At 34.0% G+C, this 25,224-nt stretch overlaps 5 protein-coding genes and 1 non-coding gene across 6 annotated transcripts in view; 4 read left to right on the forward strand and 2 right to left on the reverse strand.

Moving 5' to 3' along the window:
* Window positions 1–4,665, reverse strand: LOC130823928 (polyadenylate-binding protein RBP45-like). Its single transcript, XM_057688756.1, has 7 exons — window positions 4,315–4,665; window positions 3,223–3,685; window positions 1,133–1,188; window positions 926–1,056; window positions 729–825; window positions 462–638; window positions 1–262 (listed from the first exon to the last, which is right to left on the reverse strand). Exons 1-7 carry the CDS (start codon window positions 4,552–4,554, stop codon window positions 260–262), a joined length of 1,167 nt encoding a protein of 388 aa, XP_057544739.1. The 5' UTR covers window positions 4,555–4,665; the 3' UTR covers window positions 1–259.
* Window positions 4,666–7,074: 2,409 nt separating this feature from the next.
* LOC130824157 (derlin-2.2) lies at window positions 7,075–12,429 on the forward strand. Its single transcript, XM_057689048.1, has 6 exons — window positions 7,075–7,362; window positions 10,087–10,186; window positions 10,365–10,579; window positions 10,658–10,741; window positions 11,192–11,245; window positions 11,896–12,429. Exons 1-6 carry the CDS (start codon window positions 7,264–7,266, stop codon window positions 12,076–12,078), a joined length of 735 nt encoding a protein of 244 aa, XP_057545031.1. The 5' UTR covers window positions 7,075–7,263; the 3' UTR covers window positions 12,079–12,429.
* Window positions 12,430–14,267: 1,838 nt separating this feature from the next.
* TRNAW-CCA (transfer RNA tryptophan (anticodon CCA)) lies at window positions 14,268–14,339 on the forward strand. The gene has a single exon. It is a non-coding gene; the product is annotated as a tRNA-Trp (tRNA).
* A 52-nt stretch (window positions 14,340–14,391) lies between these two features.
* On the forward strand, window positions 14,392–18,217 carry LOC130824062 (pentatricopeptide repeat-containing protein At1g61870, mitochondrial). Its single transcript, XM_057688942.1, has 2 exons — window positions 14,392–14,869; window positions 16,711–18,217. The coding sequence occupies exons 1-2, from the start codon at window positions 14,503–14,505 to the stop codon at window positions 17,547–17,549; spliced, it is 1,206 nt and encodes a 401-aa protein (XP_057544925.1). The 5' UTR covers window positions 14,392–14,502; the 3' UTR covers window positions 17,550–18,217.
* A 688-nt stretch (window positions 18,218–18,905) lies between these two features.
* Window positions 18,906–23,482, reverse strand: LOC130824063 (cardiolipin synthase (CMP-forming), mitochondrial). Its single transcript, XM_057688943.1, has 8 exons — window positions 22,814–23,482; window positions 21,194–21,260; window positions 21,048–21,122; window positions 20,890–20,941; window positions 20,294–20,379; window positions 20,143–20,217; window positions 19,616–19,710; window positions 18,906–19,525 (listed from the first exon to the last, which is right to left on the reverse strand). Exons 1-8 carry the CDS (start codon window positions 23,227–23,229, stop codon window positions 19,432–19,434), a joined length of 960 nt encoding a protein of 319 aa, XP_057544926.1. The 5' UTR covers window positions 23,230–23,482; the 3' UTR covers window positions 18,906–19,431.
* Window positions 23,483–24,638: 1,156 nt separating this feature from the next.
* Window positions 24,639–25,224, forward strand: part of LOC130824066 (probable serine/threonine-protein kinase PBL23) — a 9,824-nt gene continuing 9,238 nt past the window's right edge. Inside the window, exon 1 of the mRNA XM_057688948.1 lies at window positions 24,639–25,178. Within this exon, the coding sequence (XP_057544931.1) occupies window positions 24,947–25,178 (232 nt within the window). The 5' untranslated portion in view covers window positions 24,639–24,946. The remainder of the gene's footprint in view (window positions 25,179–25,224) is intronic.

Here is a 25,224-nt window from a genome sequence, read left to right on the forward strand (position 1 = left end):
TGATCAAAACTCGTGACAGTTATAGATTCGATGTGTTTGAAATTAACTTAACAAAACCGTTCCAAAAGTCAAGCTACATACACGCAGCTCAAAGCAAAATCAAAGAAAGCAAATGAATCTCAACAAGGAAAATAACCTAGTATATTACATTTAGCCATCCCTGGTCCAATCGTAACTCCAGATGGTTAAAACCTTGAAGTATAGTGATGCCGTTCTCTTGGCGAGCAATTTCTCAAACCCGGGTTGGAGGATGCATCAGTTACTGTGTAGCAAATAATACTAATAAGTTCATTTGACATAAATTACGACGACAGTGAACTAAATAACATTAGTCACTCGATTACCAAATACATGTAAATTAGATATTCAAATCTGAAGGGAAGGAGCACAAACATTTCTAACTTAAGCGACTAATTCAAAAGTAACTATTGTGAAAACGAAATGATAATACGATGACAAACCTGTTGTTGCACTGGCATCTGAGCCTGCTGAGGCATTCCGTACCCGCCATATCCAGGATAACCACCATAGTACATATTGGGGTCCTGAGGAGCAGATACATATCCATAGGAATCATATCCTTGAGGATATCCATAATAAGCAGCAGCATTATTCCACTGGTTCTGATCAGGTTGTGACTGCATATGATGATAACACACAAGAAAACCTTCAGCAAGAATTCTCAATGAAATACTTGATCAATTAAAGAAAAAATGAAAACACTTTACTTGTCTGTTGTTAGGACTAAGACCCCAAGAAAGTCTAACATTTCGCCCACCTATTTGTACCCCATTCAATGCCTTCAAGGCCTCCTCAGCACAACTCCTGTAGAACCATCAATAAGACAGTTAATAGTTGCAGCCACATGAGCCCGCTTGAAAAAAGTTCGATATAATACAATGATGAATCAGGAAACAAGGCAAACCTGGTAGTGAATTGAACAAACCCGCATTGTTTGCCCACTGGTATTTTTACATGAACCAATTCTCCATACGAACTGAATGTTTGTCTCAAATGTTCATTTGTCACATTGGAATCTAAATTTCCAACAAAAATCTGGAACAAAAAATTGCCAAAGTTAAAGACATCATAAAATAAAAATGAGGATTTTATTCACAAAAGAAGTACCCACAGTGGTATTATTGGGATCACTGTCATTCTGAATTCCCTGAGTATTCTGGTATGAAGCTGCGTTTGAAGAAAAAAATGAGGATAAAAACAACAAAAATCAATAGAATTTGTCTTCTCCCAACTTAACAAGACAATGCAACTCAAAAGTACCAAATATTATCAACTGAAAATTTGAGATAAAAATAAAAACAGCCACAGCCATAGTTTGAAGATATGTACTACCATTTGTGAACATAAAAAGAGAGGTTTGACATACAGAAGCTTCACATAGAAAACAATATCACACAATCAGATACATAACTTGAAAATTCTAAAAAGTCTGGCACAATATGCCAGGCGCCAGCACATCCATCTAGCACAACGCAAGAGTCAACAACCTTCTTTCAGCAAACTAGCAAATTAAAATTTTTAAATGCTGCTCCTCATCAACAAAAAATCTTGAGAATCTAGAATGTTAGATCCTAAGACCTAAATTCACATCACAAGCGCAATAGCATGGTTTCACATACAACAGCCGTGTTATAACTATCAAACAATCATATCACAATAATGACATAATTAACAGGCTTACACAAGGGAAAAAGTTACTGCCTCCATAACCTGCACCAATGATGACCATTGACCACGGAGAACTTACAAGCCCAAAATTCAAGAATCACACACCATGAAACAAAGAAAGCATGAGAACATTCACCTAATTTTATAATATTACAGACTGAGAAAATTCAGATAAATTGAACAGTACTTGAACTACTCTTTAATATTCTCTCCAACCCCATTAAGCTGATCCACTTCCATATTTACATTTTTCTGACTTTGCTCCTTTACCTCATTCAGTAGTTTGCTGCATCACCATCCTTCTCTCCTCTCCCACTCTTGCCCCCACTAAACTGCTTTTCTCTTAGCAAAATAAAACTTTGTAAGGAGCATGAATCAGTAAATACCAAACATTTGTTACCTACCAAAACATTTACAAGAACTAAGTGAATCACTATTAACAAAAAATGAAGAGCACACAACGAGTTCAACTAAATACTAAAAAACCTCAAAGAGAGCAGAAAATCTTCATAAGAACCAGTGTAACCCGTTCATTAATCTATTAAGTGAGTGTTTGGATGAAAGAAACTAGAGGGAAAGAAAGCAAAGGGATTTGGAGGTAAAGGATATTAGAGATTATATGAATAATTTTTATTAAGGTCACAATGTCTTCAAATTTGAAAATTTTGGAGGAAAAACTCATCTTTTTCCCTTCCTTTTACTTCTAAATAAACAAGAGTAACTTTTCTTCCATATCCTTCCCTTCATTTCCCTCCCCCCTTCCTCTTCCCTTCACTTCTCTCCAAAATTATTATCTAAAGATAGTGTAAATGTAATGTGCTTTACAACTCAATTCAAACACTCATGTAGTTCTAATATTAAGGGAAACAACATTGACAAGATAAATTTATTTATTGACTGTAAGGTAAAGAATAGAGTGTAAGGACTCAACAGCGTAGGAAAAGAAAAAGACAAACGAGAGAAAAGGAAAAGCTAAAGCGAAGAAATACAGTAAACGGCATCGTAAAATAAATGAACTGAACAAAAATGACGGATGAAATAAAGGATAAAAATGAAAATGAAAGGAAGAATAACTTTTAGCAATGGAAACTGCTGTAACGGAAAATTTATGACATTACTGACCTACGCCAGGCAACGTACTAAGAGGGTAACCATTTCGGCTGAATTCAGTCCCAGGCCCCTAAATGATAGAGCCTCCTGACACCCTGCTTTGAGACAATAGGAGTTCTATAAGTTTTTCAGTTTAGAATTAAATGACTGTTCCCAGATTCTAAAACGAAACCACTGGAACTGAATTTCTGTGCATCTTCAAGAGTACAACTGAATGTAGAAAGGGCCAACAATTGTAATGTAGACCAACATTGCGTAAATAAAAAGCCCTGCTTCCCACCTTACCAACCTACACTCTAGAGTCCTTGAATTTGAAATTCAACACAAGTTCCATAAATCAAACATGCATAGATAGAAGTAGAACAATCATAATATGAATCACAAGCTTCTAAAGTTATATTAAGCACATCTTCAAGTGCGTACCTGTTCCATCAACACTTTTCTTGTTAGCAGCTGCTCCAATACGCATTGCACGGCCTGAGCACATCATACCATTCATCTCTGACATGGCACGTTGTTGTTCACTTTCATCTCCAAAACGAACAAATCCATAACCCTTTGTCCTACCAGTAAGCTTATCTATCACAACTTTGGCACCTTTCACAGACGGATAGTGAACTTTAAAAGTCTCTTGTAAGGTGTAATCAGTAACATCTGAAGCTAAATCTCCGACAAAAATAGTATAATCAGAAACATCCTCTCCCCTTTTCTCACCAGAACCATAGGCCGCCCAATTTAATCTGTAATTTTGCTCAACATTTGGCATCAATGTATTATTGTACGTTTGCAAAATTCTTTCAGCAGATGCACGAGAAGAGAACTCTATAAATCCATAGCCCTCAGACTGGCCGGTCTGCTTATTACGGATGATTTTAACATTGAGAAGCTGCATGGTTGCACAAACATTAACCGCTACAAAAGCTAAGCTCAAAACACTCCACATTCTACACACATTGAAAGGAGTCCTGAAAGCAGAAACTTGTACAGATTGACTTAACATAATAATTTTCGCACAAGAAAAAGTCCCCCATCTCATGTTTGTATTTAGAGTGGTCTCTATTCCACAAGGCATATGTTTATCTGCTAAAATATCTAATAGCTTCTAAAAAATATAAAAGTTGATTATTTAAAACTACACGGAATAAATCTAAGAAGATTTTATTTAACCAATATGAAAATATTCTCAAACACAAGTCTGACAAATAGGATCAACGGTTAACAAATTGGACAACATGAATAGTCAATTTGAAGAATAATATGGATTAAAGGTTAAGCTTTCAACTTCTTTTTGAAATCTTCATCATCTTCCTCAACTATAAAAACTTGATTAACGATACACAAAACATCAATGATAATCATATTCCTAGATCCATGATAAAACATACAATCAATAAACAGAAAACCGCAACATCAAAAGAGCATAACTTTTTATAACCTAAATCGAAAAGTAAACGAAAAACAATCACAATTCAACATTTTTAGATCAAAACAGCGAAGATGTATATAAATATATACCTCGCCAGTAGGAGCAAAACAAGTATGTATATAATTCTCATCCATCCAATACTGCAAATCTCCGATCCAAAGTGTACGAACTTCATCAGCGTTCGTCGCAGGAACTTGTGGTTGATTTTGATACTGTGGTTGAGACCAAACCTGTTGTTGCGTCGTCCAAGGTTGTTGTTGATAGTGTTGTTGATCCATGGGAGGTGGAGCAACCCCAGCACCTTGTTGTTGTTGTCCTGGTTGCATCATTGTCGTTGACGATGAAATTGACAAACCCTAGGAGAGAGAAAATAGAAAGAAGGAAAAACGGAAGGAGATGACGAAGAAAATATATTGGAATTGTGAGGTAATGATTCATAAGCGGGAGATATTAGTTTTTATACTCTGTAAAAAAAAAAATGAGTAATAATAATAGGAGTATTGTAAAGTCAATCCGTGTTCGTCGCAAATTATCACTATGACCTTCTTGTAAGAGATCGTTTTTTTGATTATTTATATGTTAATAATTGTATAAATTAAGTTATTTAGCCCATGTATAGAGAAGGTTTTACAGAGAGAACGTCTCACCCAAGTTTTTGTGAGTCATTAAATGAAACGGTTTTACGGCGGAGCTACTTTTAACGACTGATCCGTATATATTTAGTATTTTAAAGTAATCATTCACGGTTGTAAAGTGATTATTAAAAATATGCTAATTATATAGGTCCGTCTTATGGTGAAATGGTTTCATACAAGACGAGCTGTTAAATTACTCTCCTCCATCTCACTATCATCTTTGGTTAACACACTGCACTATTTTAATTATCAATATTTTAAGTTGAATATAATTAATGATTATAAAAATTAATATTAATAGAATTTAAATCGAGATAAACCAAATCATTTGACTATGTATAAATCTGCAATTAAGAATAAAACACTAACTATGAGTGATTAGTGAATAACGTCAATAAAACAAATGAGAAAATGATAGAATGATGGAGACTGTATTTTTTTTTTAGAAAAAAAATCCTTTTGCATAATTATAGGTTGCACAGTTGAGCTACATAATTGATGTCCTCATTGGTTTACCATGTTTTGAATTTCTCAAGACTTAAATTGTAATTTTGATGAGCAAAATATTTAAATATGTGATGATGAGGTTTATTTAGTTATTAAATATTTTATACTATATATTAGTTTATTATGTTAAATGTTTGATTCTAATTATTTTTTCCACCCAGCACCTTAGGATCTGAAAAATAATAAATTTAGACTTAGATCCATCTAGTGGATCCAATGTTTGAACCTTAGTTCACAACTTTTTTTTCTTTTTGCATACAAATAAAATAAAATAAAATCTCATTAAAAATACACTCGTGTAAATTTTAGGAAAACTTGTCAAAAATCATTTTTTTTTGTTTGATCCACTAAAAATAAATTCATCAGTTGTTTATTTTTAAATTAATTTACCTATTTAGTATAATTGCTGAAAATAAACTTACTACTCCTATTATTTATAACTAATTATTTATAACTAATTATTTGGCTTACTAAGAAATTATAAAAATTGTTATGAATAATAGGTGAATTTATTTTTAGCGATTAAATCTAATATGATGGTTTTATTTGAAAAATAAATAATAGGTGATTTCCTATTTAGCGGATCAAATAAATATTATTTTATTATTGACAATTTCTCATGAAATTTATAAATTAATTTTTCATTTATGTGACTTTTCTAATGTTTAAGTAATAGTCAAATTCTTCAACTCTTCTCACTTTAGGGCATGAACTAAAATATTATCTGTTAACTACAAATTAATTAATCATGTTTCTACCTAAACAAAATCTTTTTGAAAGTTAACTTAAAAAATTACTTTTAGGAGAATTAATCATTATTACTTATATATTATTATTCTATTATTGTATGCTGTAATAAAATTATTTTATAAATAATTTATAATGAATTATTTTATATTTAATTTAGAGTTTACAACTAGTCTCTTGAGAGACCGTCATGTTGAAAGATGTATCTCGGGCTCAGCCCATTAAGACGTATCTCAAGCGCAGTCCATTAAAGATTAATGTCTACTTACCGCATTCTTAATGTCTATTTACATTATCTTTAATGCTTACTTACCGTATCCTTAATATCTATTTTCAATATCTTAAAATGTACCTACTTATAATATTTTAAATATATATAATAGACCGATTCAATTAGAGATAGGGGTGTGCAAAATGAGACCGAACCGAAACTGGTTGAGACCGGACTTAAACCGGACCGAACCGGATGCAACCCGTTCGGACACCGGGTCTTAATTATTCTTCATTTTGAGTTTCCGGTCCGGTCTAAACTCGGAAAAATCCAAGTTAGACCGGATATATATAAAAGTAATGTTAAAGAGAAATAATATTTATGATTTTTATGTTTATACTTATTTAAAGCGCTTTAAATTTTTTATTTCTAACACAAAATAATTTTTTAACTCAAATATTTTTATTTTATAATAATTAATTTGCTAAATTATTTTAAAATTTTCCATTTTTAAATTGCTTTGGGTATAAAAAATGTACAGTCTAAATCTGGACTATACTGAGAAGAAATTGGGTTAGAGCGGGACTGGACCAGATGGAACCGATCTGGTCTCCGATTTTAGAATATTTAAAACATCGCTAATTAGAGATGGTATTACAAAAAGAATTCATATTTAATCAAAACCTAAACTAAAAACCTAAAACCGAACATATTTAATCAAAGAATTTATCTCCCTAAAAGCCTAAACTCAAAAAAAAAAAAAAAAAAAAAAGAGAATTCATCTCCCTAAACTAAAAAAAAGAAAGAATTCATCTCCCTAGCTAAAATCGAAAAACTACTTTTAAAAAATTATATTGGAATCTCTCCCCTTTTCTCCTTCACCCCTCAACAAACACAGAGTCAGAATCAAGGAATTTATTTGAGAGCTTGAGAAAAAAATGGCTCAGGCGGTGGAAGAATGGTACAAACAGATGCCAATTATCACTCGATCTTATCTTACCGCGGCTGTAGTCACCACAATCGGATGCTCCCTTGAGGTATATTGCTTCAGTTTATTTTAATTCTTCTCTTAGAACTCAATTTTTATTGTAAAGTTTTGATTTTTAGTACTATTTTTCATGAAATTAAGGCTTGGATCTTTATTTTTTGGTTTGTTTTTGGATTGTATGAACTGGGTTTTGCCTGTTTTTGAAATATTGATGTGGGCTTGTTGTGATCGATGGCTTTGGGTTGGAAAAAATTTGTTTTGTAGTGTGCTGTTTATAAATTACGACCAATCTAGATTGAATAGGGTAGTTGGGTATTTGGGTTGTTTTTTCCAAAGCTTTGAAGTGGGTTTATGTTATAATTTGAGACTAAGGGATCTTTTAGAAGTATGCATTTGAATGATTTTGGATTCTGATTGTTGTTCTGAGTCTATAATTTGGATGATTGAATTGGTTTTTTTTTTTTTTTTTTTTTTTTTTTTTTTTTTTTCTGCCATGGTGTTTGTTTGTTGGTGAGTATGTGAAGGCTTGTGACTGGAAGAAAACTTTAGTGAGACTTCTTTTTTTTTTTTTGGGTAGCTTTTCGAGTGGTGATTGATTTGTTTCATTTTAATGGCCTGAAAACTGGTTTTGAGTGTTGGTTATGAATTAGGACTTTCCTAGATTGATTGGGGGGTTGCTTTTTTTTTTTTTTTTTTTCTTCGATGATTTGAAGTGGGTTTATGTTATAAATTCAGGAAGGGATGTTTACGATAGGCGTTCGAATGTTTTGGATTGTGGCCATTGTTGTGGGACTATGATTTTGAAGATCACAAATTCTTCTGATTTATTTGAAAACGAGAATTCCTTTCTTTATTTGTTTGCTACAACTACTTGAGCCGGACGAGGGGAAACTTTCACGTCCGGTTTTGAAGGGGGGAGATCTTATAGGATCCTACCCCAAATTTTCATTTGCTAGGCCTATAGCGAAAAAACCTACTTTTTTACGATTACGAGGTTTATTCGAATATGAAATCCAATCTTGGAAATACAGCATCCCGCTTTTTTTTACTACCCAAGGGTTTGATACATTTTGAAATAGAGAAATATTGACTGGAGCAAGTGCTATTCGAGAACAATTAGCCGATTTGGATTTGCGATTCTCTAATTGGGCCGGCCTATAAAGAAAAATATAGAGTAAGAGTAGGCATTAAGCTTTAATGGGCTGGGCCTGAGAGATGTCTCTCAGAGCTGTTTGAAGATTGAATTGGGATTTGTGTTATCTGCTATGGTGTTCTATTTGCTAGTATGTGAAGGCTTGTGACCGGAAGAGAACTGTTGGGAGACCTTGTTTTGTTTTTTTTGTGTAGCTTTTGAATGGGTGATTGAGGTTGTTAGTTTGTTTCAAATGGCCTAAAACTGAAGTATGGTTTTATATCGGAGTTTTGTAACTGCTTATGGGATCTTGAATGTTTTGCCTTTTGATAAGGACGTTACTTATAGTTTGGCTTTATCTTGGAGTATATGCGGAAAATTATGGATTGGCAGTGCCCTAGTTCACCAGCTCTTCCTTTGGCACCTTTGCTATTTGCCATGGTAGTGGGAGTTTTTCAATAGTTTGCATTGATCGTACTATATTGGTGTTGTAGTATTGTTTTTTTCTTTGTGAGAAAAGATGCTTATGTGCTTGTTTTTTGAACCCCAGTAGTTGCTCAATGGTTTAAAAAATTCTGTTGTTCACCCCTTCAGTCTTCTTATGCCCATGGCCTTTAGTCCGTCATACATGCAAAATCCATGCCTTGGCAGTTTCAATTATGCCGTACATATGGTAATCCGTAGTATATAATGAATTAACGACTAGTTTTTGATATGAAAATGCAAAAAGTACTTTCAGGGAATCAATATGGAAATTTCGATGTATGGATTTTGTGGAATAATGAAATTACAATGTGAATTTAGCTATATTATAGAGCGAACACAATTAGAGAAGTTATAGTATGTGATGATGCCCAATGAACAAAAACTTTAATGTGCTCAGACATGGCTTGGTAGACTTCTCGCCTTTTCAATAAGGGTAACACTCTGAACTTATTAGTGACGTTCATTTCTTCCTATACTCCTAGCCCCTTGTGTTCTATGAATTTGCTTTTGGTGTTGGGGAAGGAAGTGTTTCTTTTGTTGCCACTATTGCCTTTTGTATCGAAAGCTTACTAAGCTTGAGTCAGTCGGAACACGGATTTATTAGTGCTGTTTTCAAGCCCAGACAAAGTCCAAGTTATATTGGATCGAAGTTTAATGCCCACCATTTGGTGAGTTTCGGATCCATATTAGGATATGGTTGTGGCATTGTTGATCTTTTGTCATAACCTCACCTTACTCTTTATTTAAGCTGATAAATTGAACTTCTTTTGGAAGTTCTATCTTACTTATTTTAAATTTTAAAGGTGGGATATTCCTATTTTATCTAAATATGCCGAATGCAAATTGACAATGATGCTTGTGTTTAGCAGTAAAATGCAATTGCGTCCAAAGTTTTAGTCGTATTTCATTGTTGAACATTTTGTATCTTAGTACTTAGAAACAAACGTGAAGGAAAGAGAATTTTGTAATAATGTGGTGCAGAAAGTTGCACCACATCAATAGTTACACTTTTATGTAAAGAAAGTTAGAGAACGTATGTCAATCATTAAACGTCAAATTTCTAATAACTCGAGAATTTTTAGAGCTGACTTTTAATTGGATAATATATCATGCACGTAGTTGAAATAGAACTAATATGTTTATGTACGTTTGCAGATCATTTCTCCATATAATCTGTACTTGAATCCTCGTCTTGTAATGAAACAATATCAATTCTGGCGGCTTGTCACCAATTTCTTGTATTTCCGTAAAATGGGTAAGTTTATTCATTTCTTCCTGAGGACCATTTTTTGGTTGAAAACTTGGACTTCCTTTGTCAGATAAATGGTGTTTCAGTTCTGTGACCCCCCTCTTTTTTTCTTCTTCTTTTTTTTTTATTTATTTATTTATTTTTTGGGTGTATTCATTTTAATGTGCTTTGTTTCTTTTGTTAGATTTGGACTTCCTCTTCCACATGTTCTTTCTTGCACGATATTGTAAACTTCTTGAAGAGAACTCCTTCCGGGGAAGGACCGCAGATTTCTTTTACATGCTTTTGTTTGGTGCATCCGTTTTGACCGGAATTGTGCTAGTCGGAGGAATGATACCATATGTGTCCGAGTCATTTGCAAAAATCATTTTCTTGAGCAACTCCTTGACATTCATGATGGTTAGTTTCTTCACTTTACCTACCAAATTCTGAATTGAATTTTCCGATAATTTTCTCATTTATTTTATTAATGTGTAGGTGTATGTGTGGAGCAAGCAAAATCCTTTTATCCATATGAGTTTCTTGGGCTTATTTACCTTTACTGCAGCTTATCTACCTTGGGTAAGAATCGCATTAGTTACCTAATTACCTTAATAGACAATAGCTTGTAATGCTTCTGTTCTTGAATACAAGGTCACTAAATATACAATTCTATCACTTAAATTACACTAGAGAGTTTTTATTTATTTATTTATTTTATTTTTAATAAAAAAATTCATAGTAGAAAAATAAATAAAAGGAGTAAGATACTAAAAACACAAAAAATTGCTCGTGTAGATGTTTGCATAGTTGTTTGCTGTTGCATTGTGCAACTACCCTGTTCAGTGCTCGTTCCTCTCGTTTATGGAAATTTGCAAATGTGTTTGTCCTTCTCGATATTTTTAGATACTTCCATTTTTAGGATGTTACTTTAGGATAGCACGTCAACTCGTCAAGTGAAAGTGTTTCTTTTGATATTTTGTTAACGTTATATGCTATCTCAAATTACTCATGTTTTTGCTCTGGTTTCAGGTACTTTTAGGATTTTCTATCCTAGTTGGTGCTAGCCCTTGGGTCGACCTTCTGGTAAATATAATTGTACCCTTTGTGTCCTTTACGACCTGTTTGGTTAGTGATACTAAATAGTGGTAATGAGAATGATTTATAGTGTAAAACTTCATTAAAAGTTCTATGTCATTCCCATGGTGATGAAACTTTGATCAGAAAAAAGTATTTTAGGAAGAAAATGAGATGATTAAAGTCGGACAAGCATGACTCAGTTGCATGAAATATCTATGTACTTGAAGAACCTTTGTCCTTTGTTGCTTCATATTTATGAAGTCTTTACTTTGATTTCTGGACGTTATCGTCAATAAGAACCTCGGTCCTTTGGTGCTTAAAATTTGGACCCACGTTAGAAAATTACTCCCCATGTCATTATTAATAGTTCTTTGGTTTCGAATTATGATGGACTATAGATATTAAATCATGTGCACTTCTTATTTATATGAAGTTGCGTATGATATTTGTTACCAGGGGTCAATTGGAAACAACTTTTTCATATCCCTAATAAGTGTATAACAAGGGTAAGGTTGCGTACATCCGACTCCCCAGCCCCAAAACCCAACCCTAAATGGGTGCGGATGAAAAGTTGCAACATTTCCTAATTAGAAACATGTTATGCTTGGCCATTAATAATGAACTTATTGTTGCCAAAACTGATGTCTGGTGTGTAGGGAATGGTTTCCGGACATGCGTATTATTTCCTTGAAGATGTATATCCCAGAATGACAGGTCGTCACCCTCTTAGAACTCCCTCGTTTATTAAGGTGCTATTTGCAGACGAACCCGTTGTGATGGTGCAGCCTGGAAACGTGCCTTTTGCTGCCCCACCAGCGGATGATCTCCATCAAGATTAGCCTGTATTTTCCCGATACCAAATTAATAGCCTCGTGTTTGCTTGTAATTATTTACGCACAGGATGAGTCGAGAATGGGGTTGTTGCCGTTGCAAGATTTGATTTTACTGATCAAACAAACTATAGGGTGAAGATTATTGTTGCGCGGTTATTTTGTTAGGTTTTAGTTTAAATGTAAACTTCTAGTTAGCGACATTCTCACGTTCGTTATCGGGATTAAAGTTTTGACATTATCTTCTAAGTACAGGGTGAATGTGTGCGCATTTGTTTAAAAAGTTTTATTCTTTTACTTCTGATTCTGCTTTAAAATCAGCTATCTTGAAATCAGTTAGTGAAATTATTTTGTGGCTTCTTTGGTACTGTGTTTTATGTTGATAAATAGCACGGATATTGTGATATATATGTGACTATGTGAGACTATCTTGAAATCAGTAAAGTCGGTGAAACATTCATTTCTACTCGTGTACAAAATCAATTTGAATGCTAATTTTTTGTGTCATATATTACATAATTTAATATTAAAAGATTTTTTTGAATTCAAATAATATGGAGCACAGTTTAGGTAGGTTCAAACAATCAGACCTAAACTCCATCAGCTAGTTTCTTGAGAGACTGTCTCTTTGAGAGACGTATTTTAAGTCCAGCCCATTAAAGATTAATGTTTACTTACCGCATTCTTAATGCCTACTTATAACATCCTTAATCCTTACTTAATGTATTCTTAGTGCCTACTTTTTAATATCTTAAACATCTACTTATATTATTTTTAATGTCTACTTATAATATTTTAAAAAATATATAATAGATCCGTCCAATTAGAGATGATCTAAAAAAGAGACCGTCTCTCACAAAAATTTATGAAACTCCATTAAACTCGGTTAATTATACCAAAGTTTTTGCAAGGGTACAAATAAAATAGATAATGTAGTCATTGGCTAGATATCAAGTATTGGCAATAATATATTTATTTCCTAAATGCGTTTTCTCTCCCAATGCTTGGGTTGAAATAGATGAACTTAACTTTTGTAGCATAAGAAATTTAGGGAAAATGATTCAAGAGATTTAAGTTTTATAATACGAATATATACTTTGTTTATCTACATTTATAATAAATGATTTTGTATGTACATGTAACATTTGTGCCAAATAAAGAGGGGTAGTTGCATCGTATGTACATGCCCTTGGTTTTGTCACCCTTAATCAATACTCTATTATATATATATGAGTTTGTTTATGCATGAAGTTCATGTTGGATCACCATGAATTGTGCCCAAATGGCCACTTGACTCGCGGGTCATGAACAATAACATGTTCAATAACATGTTGTGCTGGGTCATGTCGGTTGCCCTCAAACAATATTATGTGACACAGCGGAAGCACGGAAGCACACGAATCGGATGCTCGTGCCGTAGATTATAACACAATATTTTTATAACAAAATTGCCCTAAATTGGTTATTAAAAGAAGAGCTTGACGGGTCATACCTACAAGCTAAATAATATGTCGTTTTAAACATATTAAATGGTGATTGTAACATGCCTGTGACCCATTCTGGCGATTTGCAAGTCATGTTCGTGCTCATGTCTAACTTTGTTCACAAGTAACAAAGAGAGTAACACTTAGATATAGGAACGAGCGTTACCTCTCTAAATAATTAATATTAGACCTGATTGAGCACAAAATAGGGCCGTCTTGTAAATTTTGGGGCTCCTGTGCTAAATTTATTAGAACCTTGCAATTTAAAGAAAAACAAACAAAAAAAATACTAATATAGGATAAAATTTCTCCATTGGTTGCACTAATAATATTTGACTCTTAAATCTTATTAATTGATTACTCTCGTATAAATTAATACACATGTGTTCGGATAATTGAAATAATAAATCAGATAAGTATAAAAATGGATTTTTAAGGCCCCTCTTATAAGGGGCCCTGTGCTGTAGACCGCTTTGCATATATTTATCGACGGCCATGAACACAAATTAATTAGGACGGACCTTGTACTAATTTACAAGCTTGAAACGGGTTACACTCATTTTATTACAATATACTCATGCCAATTACGCATTCCCTTCATATTTGTGATGATTATCATTCACATGACAATCCCTAAAAGGTCGACTATTAATATTCTGGACAATTTTATTCTGTTTGTTAATATACTAAAATGTTTTCAACTTCATCTACAATGGATCCATGGCGCAATGGTAGCGCGTCTGACTCCAGATCAGAAGGTTGCGTGTTCGATTCACGTTGGGTTCAATATCCCAAACCTCATACGATTCACTTTTTTTTTTCTGGCTTGTTGATGCAATTTCATAAACCCCCAAACTAAACCCTAATTACTCTTTTCCTCTTTCCTCTTTCCTCAATCCCCACAACTTCTTCAATCGTCATTTTTCTCTCTCTAAAATACCCAAAATCAATGGCATTTTTAGCAAGATTTAGAGCAAGAACAATTGATCCAATCCGAACTTACTCATCATCTTCACCATCATCAATCCTAAACCCAGATTCAAAAACAATTCTAACAAGCAAAGAGAAAACTAAAGCCGCACTTTCTCTCTTAAAATCTGAAAAAAACCCAGAAAAAATCCTTGAAATTTGTAGAGCTGCTTCTTTAACCCCTGAATCTCATCTTGATCGCATTTGTTTTTCCCTAGCTATTTCTAAGCTTTCTGAGTCTAGTTATTTTGAGGGTATCCGCGGTTTTCTTGAGGAGCTTAAGAATCGTCCTGATTTGCGTAATGAGCGTTTTATATCTCATGCTACTGTGCTTTATGGCCAAGCAGGTATGACAACTTTCTATCATTTCTATTAATTAGGTTTTCAATTAGTTTGATGTAATTGAATGCGGGTTTGACTTGGTGATAGTTTCGATGTTTGATATGATTAAGTTAGCAAATTAGTGATTGGGTTATTACTAGTGTTTAAATTTTGTATAAAAAGAGAGATTTTCTATTTGAGTGTTGAGTTGGATTAATGATTTCTATGTGGTTTTGCCTTAGAACTCGTTGGTATATGAGATGACCAAGTTAGCAAATTAATGAATTAATTGGGTTATTGCCAGAGTTGTCAAAAAGTAAATGATAGAACTTAGTGGGTTTTAATTGGATTGATGAATTTGAATGTAGGTTTGATTTAATAATTTAGTTTTAGTTGTTTGAGATGATTTTTGTTGGCAAGTTAACATATGTGGGTTATGAGTAGAATTGGAAAAGAATGCATTGTTCTTTGGGTTTATGAAAATAATTTTTGGTTTGACTTAGGATTTAGATATAGATATTGGGAATGATTTAGTTTGACATTGGTGAATGGTTTGTTTCTAGAATGTGAAAGAAGATTTCTCTCATCTGGTTTCGAATCGAATTTATATAATTGGATAATTGTGGATTTTACTTAGAATTAAGTTTTGTATTAATAAGATGATTAGGTTATTGATTTAGTGAATTGAATTATTGTTAGCAATGTAAGCCCTTAAAGAAAGCCACTAGCTTTTTTAGTGCTTTTGCAATTCAAGTGTCTTATAAGTTATAACTATGGAGTATTAACTATAAGTTTTAAATTTCTAATTTTGCTGTTGATTGGATAAATTTGTATCATAACCTCAGAGATCTATGGTTTCGGTTTAGATTGGAGTTTGGGGTTGTTTCAAAAGTAAATGATAAAATGGAAATGGATGAGCAAATTGGTAGTTTTAATGTTTCCATTGGGTGTAGGCTTTAGCTCTGAGATTTACCTTAGTGAGAATATGGCGTGTTTAAGAAGAAAAATCATTTGTTTTAGGTTTATTTTGTGTTTCACCAACAATAATATTTCATTGTCCCAATTTCATTAAGTGGCTCCAACTAGGGTGTGGTATTGAAGTATTGATATTTGAACACAAATCTTGTATGAGACTATTTTACCATGAGACGTACCCATACAATCAACTCATTTCTCTTATTGATCAATCTAAGATTGTAATGAATCACTTAGAGGTTATACACGATAACTTGAAGACCGTAAAACGTGATCACTTTAAGATTGTAACTGATCACTTTATGATTGTAAATTATTAGTTTAAGACTAAAAGTGTACATTGGACCAACCCAATAGATATGACCATATCGTGAACCGTCTCACTTGAGAATTTGTGGATATTGAAATGTTAAGACTAGTTTGAACTCAAATGTGTGATTTAATTGAATTATGACTTTTGATTGTGGAACTGATGAGAACTTCAAATCTGGCTCTCCATGTTAATGTTCAGAGCTTGTTTAGTGTTGAAATATTTTCTATTTTGACAAGGCAACATGATTAATATAAGGTGTGTAGGGTTATGAATCCAGTTGTAGATTTGTACTTTGTAATTTGTTTCGCGTTAATCATCATCATCATACCCAGTGTATCCCGCTCATAGAAAACTATGATCAGGGTTTGGGGAGGGTAGAACGACGGCAGCTTATACCCATAGAGGAGAGTTTGATCAGTGTGACCTTAAATTTGCTGGGCACAATTAACAAATGGATTTTTGACACTTGTCGTTTTTCTAGTGTTATATCTAGACACAGATGAGTTTGAGCTGAAGTCTAGTTTGTGTCTTTTGTTGCTTGCATTTTTCCGGAAATCTGAAGAACAATACCTTTTACAGGTATGCTCCAAAATGCCATTGATACTTTTCAGCATATGGAGCAATTGGGTATAAGTAGGACTGCCAAATCACTCAATGCTTTATTGTTCTCGTGCATGCTAGCGAAAAAATACAATGAGGTCAAGCGAATATTCATGGATTTTCCGAAGATGTATAACATTCAGCCTAATATTGATACTTACAATACTGTGATTAAGGCTTTCTGTGAGGCGGGTGAGTCAAGCTCAAGTTATTCAATTGTTGCCGAGATGGGGAGGAAACAATGTAAGCCAAATAATACAACATTCTCTACTATGATTGCTGGGTTATATAAAGAGAAGAAGTTTGACGATGTGGGAAAAGTACTAGAATTAATGAAAGAGCATGACATGAAACCAGGGCTTAGTATATATAATACCCGGATCCTGAGTCTCTGCAAGTTGGGAAGGTCATCCGAAGCTAAGGCTTTGTTGGATGGGATGCGTGAGAGGAAAATGAAGCCGAATTCAAACACATACACCGATTTGATCCATGGGTTTTGTAAGGAAAGCAAGCTTGAGGATGCAAAGAAGTTATATAAAACTATGGTTACCCAAGGATATAAACCAGGCTCAAGTTGCTATTTCACTCTTATCTATTTCTTGTGTAAAGCGGGTGATTACGAGACAGCGTTGCCGATTGCTAAGGAAAGTATAGAGAAGAATTGGGTTCCGAATTTTAACACGATGAAATCTCTTGTTGAAGGTTTGGTGAGTATTTCAAAAGTCGAAGAAGCTAAGGATCTTGTTGCTCAAATCAAGGAAAAATTTCCGAACCAAGCTTATCTCTGGAAAGAAACCGAAGAGAAGCTGTCACAGTAAGACGGATGATAAACCCGTCTGCGAGATGGGCATAAAAGATCCAATTGTGGGAGAGGGTAAGTTTTGAATTTTTTTGAAATGCACATGGTTATAGGTCTTATTGAGAACAGAGGAGTTTAAGGGTACTTTTAGAAGAAAAATGTCATCTTTTTGGGTGTAATCACCCATTTTTGAGATTTGGTTTCATGATTTGTCTGGGTAGGGTGTTAGAATATCAATCTTTACAAGCTATGTGGAACATGATATTAAAATAACTTGCTAGTTGCAGTGAAACATAATTCGCTAGTTGGTTCGCTTTTTGAATTTGTGTTTCGCGCAAAATGGTTGAAAAATAGACTAAAACCAGCCATAATTCCCTTTTGCATTCGTGATTTTCGAGACGATTAGAGATGTCTTATTGGATAGCCATCTTTGTAAAAACTATTGTCATTAGTTCTGAAGCGAAAATTTTAGTGTTCGTACATATGCTGGACCACAGTTTTGGACGAAGTTATGATTGTAAGGAGTTGCTTACTAAAAGCGGATGTTTACTTGAGTCTTTTTAACTCCGTGTTGGCTTATTGATATCGTTTGTCTCCATTGTGTTTGTTTTATCCTGGTCGACATTTTCATCCTGATTTGTGCTTTGAAGGCTGCAATGATATGAGAACTTACCTTTGAAATTTGAATCATCTACTTCGACACCTTTTCGTTGTTTCCGTTGCGATACCCTTCGGATTTCAATAAGTTTTCTAATTCTGCCTGAAATTTATGTTTCATTTCATTTTGTTGTTTCCTTGGAAACCGACACTTATGGCGGGGGTTTGTGTCATTGGGTGGGAATTCTGTGGTGTATTTCACTAGCTTTGGTGTTCTTAAGACTGCAAATGGTGCCAAGTACCAAAGGAAATGGAGCGGATCATAATATGAAAATGACTGTTGTATTATAAATATACCTTTTAAGTGATCATTACACTTCCCTAAGTTTCTTTCTAAGTTGTCATTTATACTTCCAATAGTTTTTGTTTTGACAAACTCAGTACTTATTTATAAGTTTCGTTGTGAGAATAATAATATTAAAAATTATAAAACAAAATAAATAATAATTACGGAGTATAAAATAATACTTTTACAAGTAATTTGGTGGTAAATTTTTACTGCTATTTTACATAATATAAAATTTCATAATTTTAACATTCAAATAATCATTGGTTTGTACTGTGTCCTCGTTGACAAACGCCTCTCAACTAAATGGAACGCAATGAAAATGAAGTTACAAAACTGCAAGAAAGTTACAAAACGCCTCTCATTCATCTATCACCACCTCGGATAAACTCTTATTTCTCCAAATCTTTCACTCTCGGAATCCATGAAACATGAAAAAGTTGCATTTTCCTCATTCCATTGACAACAGCAAAGGGACGCTTAATCACGGCAATAAGGAAATTCTTCTCTTGATATATGCCAACAAGGCGACAGTGTTCTTACTAATAATCTATAAATGTTGTTTTTTTATTTTTTTATCTTGAACGCTTTCAGATGAATCACCTTACCATAAAGATTCTGCAATGAAGAAGAAATTGCGAAACCAACCAACGACATTGCGCATACAGTACCTATTATTTCCTAAACTAATGTTACAATTTTACAAAAACGCAAAAATGCACAATGCAAGGACTCGTTACCAAATCGAATAGGTCAGATCCTTGCAACTTGGAGGCAAGAGGTGTATTGCAAATGCCTGCAGCGTTAACCTTCCATATTTCATAAGAGTTTTCGTATCAAATACCGTGTGATGTATGGAAGGATAATTGGACGGCTAAACCTTCTCGGCATTGGGCACTGGCCATCAAGGGGAACAATTCAGAAACTCGGGTGGAGTGGGAGTAGCAAAATTTCCCGCTCAACAACCCCTTGCAATTGAAATGGGTTTGTTTCTCATGTGCTGCACTCCATATGCTGCTGTAGAACCCACTGTAGTAGAAGCCACCAACCAACTGTAACAAATCACAAAAATCAGCTTTGCTTTGTTGCTTATGTCAATTGAAATTGAATTGTCGAACAACATGACTCGTTTGTCTATATACCTAAGATATGTGATGTACGTCTGAGTCTGAGGAGTCCCAAGTTCAGGTTGTAGCAACGCAGCAGCAACTAACAAAAGTTGGAAAACTGTATTTACCTGTCCAGAGTAGTCGTATTGAGCATACAATATGTCAAGCATTGAACCCACTTTTAAGTGAAGCTGAACTACAGTTTCAATGTTAAAGCCGAACTAAGAACCTATCATGAAAAATTAAAATCATAAACCCTAACCACCTCCTCCCGCAGTTTGCGTTGAGGTAACAGAAATTTGACATTTTGACACACATTGTAACTTGACGTTGCGGCAACCTATCATTCTAAGAGTCAATCTCGAGCCGGTGACTTTTTGGCCGCATCCTTCTTTATTGGTATGGGTCGTTGGCACCGCCATCATTCCCTCCCCAGACCCTGATCATAGTTTTCTATGGACGGGATACACTGGGTTCAATGATGATGACGACGACGACACACATTGTAATTTGAGACAACTAGGAAATGGGACTGAATTCAATAAAGTAAAATAACTGACCTTACTGATGAATAAAGGCTCAACCTTTTCTGGAAGAGTTCCATCAAGGTTGAAGAAATCATACCAGCTCTTCCACTGTAGAAAGCTATTTCGTCAAAAGGCAGCAAAAAAAAAGCCAACTAATCTATGATGAGCAACCAACTACACTCACCTGCCACCTTAAGCTACTGCCTCTTTTGTATACAGCACCGCCAACTAGCATCACATCTCGTAGCACCACTAGACTGACGAGTCCAGCTTCAAAGCAAAATCAAAAATTTATTTCTCTAAACATGTACAAACAACAAATTTGTGCAAGCGTAAATTAAACTGACTATTCACCATCCGCCCTTTTATTTTGTCGTATCCTGCTCAGTATAACATAATTCGCTAGCTAATTCGCTTTTGAATTCATGAATCGCTCAATTTTGCCCAAGAATAGCCCAAGACCGACCATAATTCTCTTTTTCTGATTCGCGATTCGCCAAGAGATGAATCATGTGACGCTGATCCTGCTTTTTAGTTTTTAGCACTTAAAATTGATTACCTAAACCTTGACCTAAACTCTCTTCCTCTCCACAATTAAACCTTCTTGTTTGAAAAGTATGAAGGAAGCTTAAATTTTCTATACAGACAGCTTGATATTTCAGAACGATGCTGAAATGAGTATGGGAAATCACACATATAACTACTGTACAAGCAAAACAGATGCATGTCTACTATCTACATAAAGAACAAAGCCTCAAGTGAATTCAATAAGCTACTTACGGTGCAAGAGACTTTGCTTTACCATTGCTAGAGCAACACTTCCAACGAGAACCTGGGATAGCAGAATCCATCATTAGGGAAAGATAACTACGTCGAAGAATCTTAAACTAGTAACTTCACAGTTTTTATAGCTTGAACGGGGTGAATTTCCCCTTTACCTTATCTGCAAGAGGATCTAGGTACGAGCCAACCACGGAATTGATGCCCATCCTCCTGGCCAGAAATCCATCCAGCTACATCAACAAAAGACTTAGACAATGATCGTGAAAGTACTTGACATGACAAGTTAAAAAGATTATCTCACCCAGTCAGTAGCGCCAGAAATGGCCAATCCCGCAAATGCGGGAAGATACCATTCATTAATAATCATCCTGCACAAATTAATTTAAACCTTAATAACTCGCCCCTCATGAAATTATCCATATAAATGAAATCTATTGGTCTACGTGTCAAGGAAAATGGAAATAAACAGTTAAAAATAGATGCTTTCCATCAGATACTCAGATACAACATGATGTAGAAAGAAGTCATAGATGAAACACATTCATATGTTATCATCAAGATTGCAACTAATCATAATACTCCTTCGCACTTCCCTATTTCCCTTCGCCTCTTTCATTCTTGATATTTTTCTCCCTCTGTTATTGTTTTTCTTAGCAGAACGATATACAATTACAGGTTCTAAATGTGAACAAGTCATTTGCGCAAAAGTTAACTGCCCATCATATATAACATATATGTTCCAACTTTCTGCACCTCTCGGTTTCTCATCTTGAAACCTAACCAAACCAAAGCAACACAACACAAGCCAACAGGCACAATGATTCTAAATATAAGCTCAAAATTCGTCGCAGAAAACCTGCTGATCTCATTATTCTACTAGGGGGTCATCATGGCAAGAATCAACAGCATCAAGGAAACATAGCCTCAAAAATTCAGTGTAGAATCAATACTGAAAACCCTCTATTTTCCCCAAGTCTTGTTATGACTTATGAGGCCGAAAAAACCCAAAACTTCATTTTGGCAGAAAATATAAAGCACCCAACGCATTACCCAAAACTTCATTTTGGCAGAAAATAACAGCTTCTAAACTTCATTTTGGCCGAAAAAACTCATGTCTTGTTAAAACTAGATCTAAAAGGATGATTCAAGGCACCCAACACATTCATGTACAACTCAAATGTTTCGCAACCAACAACTTTTAGAAAATGCAAAGCAGCCAGTCTCTTTCCACACTTCGTACACAACATATATTTCAGTGAGTAGGTCATCTATATCGATTACTTCACACTACATTGCACCAAATGTGATAACTCATCGAATTTTTGAAAAAGAATAAAGACCATCCTCCGAAAAGGGCTAGTTTAGAACCTTAAAAGAGTTCACTTTTCTCATTTCACAATTCATAGTCAATTAACACAGGAAATACTTCCTCTACATTATACCCGTTTGGTCATCAAGATTCTCACATACTATTACTCCCTATAGGCTGTACGCCTTTGATTTTGCAACACTCTTTTGGGCCGTCCTTCACATTTTGCTACATTTCTAATTTCAGTTATGGTTCCACATTCACTCTCCTCCCCCTCATCCAAGAACTCGTTCTCTGCCATCATTTAGACCATATATTTCTTCCATTCGCCTCTTTTTTTTATTTTTTTTTCCTTTCTTGGATTCCCACTACAAATTAAAATATTGATTTTGCTATATTAGCAAATCAAAGGATTCAAGAAAGTACATTGATCAAGATTTTCAGGTGATCAAAACCGGAAGGGGTAATACATAATTGTTTTCCAGCATACCATACCAATCAGCAGTAATATTATTTGCTAGCTTTGATTATTTTTAATGCAATATACAACAAGAATCAACTTTGAAAACTATAAAACTAACATTAAGAAATCTGAAAAACAAAGAGACTTACCAACCGAGAAAAGGGCCTGAAATCATTCGGGAAAAAGAGACCAAATTGGGTAAATTAACAAAACTATCAACAAGTCCAGCATTTTTAGTTTCATCAACATCTGCATTAAGTTTCTCACTTTTATGACCCAATTGCTTAACAAACCCTAATTTAAACGGAAACCCTAATTGGGGATGCTGAATGAGCCTCAAACTACGAGGGAAAACGACGTCGCTACGAACAAGAAGCGGGGTGGCAAAGAGAGAAAGCATCCAAGGAGGAGAAGAAAGGAAAAGAGGCCCATGTAATGATGGAAAAGAAAGAGCTGCATCGGAAGAGAGTAAAGGATTTCTCGAGAGTGGTTGAGTTTTTGTGATTGCAATGAAATTGAAATTAGGGTTTTTGATGATCTTTTTCAGGGATCTTAAGATCGCCATTAATGATGGTTTAAGAGATCAATTGAATATGAATATTGAAAATTAAATTGGGTTTGCTTTGATTGTGAAGGTGATTAAAAAAAATATCGTTGAGTGGATACAATGTTAGCCCTAAGATTTGAAGGAAATGGTTGAGATTGAGAAGCTTCTGGTGCAGATTAATGGAGGAAGTAAGAAACACTGTAGAGGTTTAAGAAGGGGTTTTCAGATTGGAAGAGGAATAACATGAAGGGGGATGGTAACTTTGATGAGGTGGATCCCACACTATATGACACGTGTCGTTGACCTTTCAATTCTATTTCTTGCAATGCTAGTAGCTTAATAGTCAATATCATGATAGTTGGTACTCACTCCATTGTTTATTTGTTGTTATTGTTTTTATAGTTTTTAAATTAAATTTTAAATTTTAATATATTTAAATACGTATAATAAAAAAATTATAAAAAATTTATAATAAAAAAGTATATATTGAGATGAATCTAACAAGATCTTATATGAATATATTTTATCTTTTAAATATGTCTCAAAAATATTAATTGAATTTCTCACTCTTAAGAATGAAACGTTCTATATGAGAAGAATATTAGAGAATAGAGGGAGGAAGTACAATGCGAAGTACAATTTTTTTTGTTTACCTCATATTCAAAATTGTTCGATTCTTTATTACTTTATAATTATTTTTATCTACTTTTATAACAATATAATTAAGTTAATTTAATTTAACACTCTAAAGTCATTTTTTTAGTTTCCAAATTATAGTCCATGCAAGCTCGTAAAATTCTTGAAAATAGGAAATCAATAAAATACTAGTTACGATTGAAGATGACAATTATCTTGTACTCTACCAAATTAGTACATTTAGACCGAATTTATAGGCATCCATACCTTGGTTTTTCTGACCTGACGATCTAAGTCTTCTGCTAAAATACATCTCTAATCTGAATCTCCTTATTTATTTTGGTCCGTTTCTTTTATTATGTACTTCATATTGTTATTTTGATTAATGTCTCAACCACTTTCTTTAACTCTTATCGACATATTTTCTCTTACTTTATCTCCTTATTTATTCAATATATCCACACAATTTTAATGTCTTTAACATTTTCTTAATTGACATATACTATACGATCTGACAATTATATGGGACATAGGATTTAGTATTTGTTACTTTTATTAGCTTTAGTCCTTTCTATGTATGCTTATAAGTTATAACATAAATAAACATCATACCATATTGTAGAATAGAATTTGTTATAAATTAGCCAATAAACTTGAAATATCACCTACAAAAAAAGAAAACAGATATTTATAAGTGTGAAATCACATAATTAAATTAAAGTGCAGCTATTTTTCAAAAGACCTCATATCATTATTTTTCCAAAAACAAAATAATAAAATTAGTCAACATAATCACCTGCACGGTCGTGCATCTAACGCGTACAGGATTATATTGTACCAACCAAATTACTTGCAGGCTTGTAAGCTGTAATACCAATTGCCAACCATGATTCAACTTAATTTAATCTTATGACAACAATTTAAACACATTAAAACAACAAATTTTGATAAAACTTAATGGCTTTTTCTTAAATTATATGCTAATTTAGCAATGGATGGTTTATGATCACTTGCTAAAACAGGCAGATTTTAAGTTTAGAGTATTGACAGCAGTTTTTTTTTTTAAGGTAATAAGGAGGAAAGAATATCAACAAGGGAGATGATATTTCTTGCTTGCTGCAGCACGGATTTCCTTGACGAGGAAGACCGTACCAGCAGCAGCAGTAGCTCGGCTGAGACGCCGAGGAAGAACAGGAGGAAGAATAGGAGAAGGTTTATTGATAGGAGATCACAAAGTATAAAGGGTAATTATTTCACTGATCATCATTCCAAAATGATGTCCATTTCTACTGTTGTTAAGACTCTTTCTTTGAGAACTACTGCTACCAAAGGTGTGATTGTCCTTTTGTTTTTGTTTGTTGATATTGTGTTTGTGAA

Source organism: Amaranthus tricolor, chromosome 9, assembly GCF_026212465.1.
Source record: "Amaranthus tricolor cultivar Red isolate AtriRed21 chromosome 9, ASM2621246v1, whole genome shotgun sequence".
In the NCBI taxonomy this organism is placed as follows: domain Eukaryota; kingdom Viridiplantae; phylum Streptophyta; class Magnoliopsida; order Caryophyllales; family Amaranthaceae; genus Amaranthus; species Amaranthus tricolor.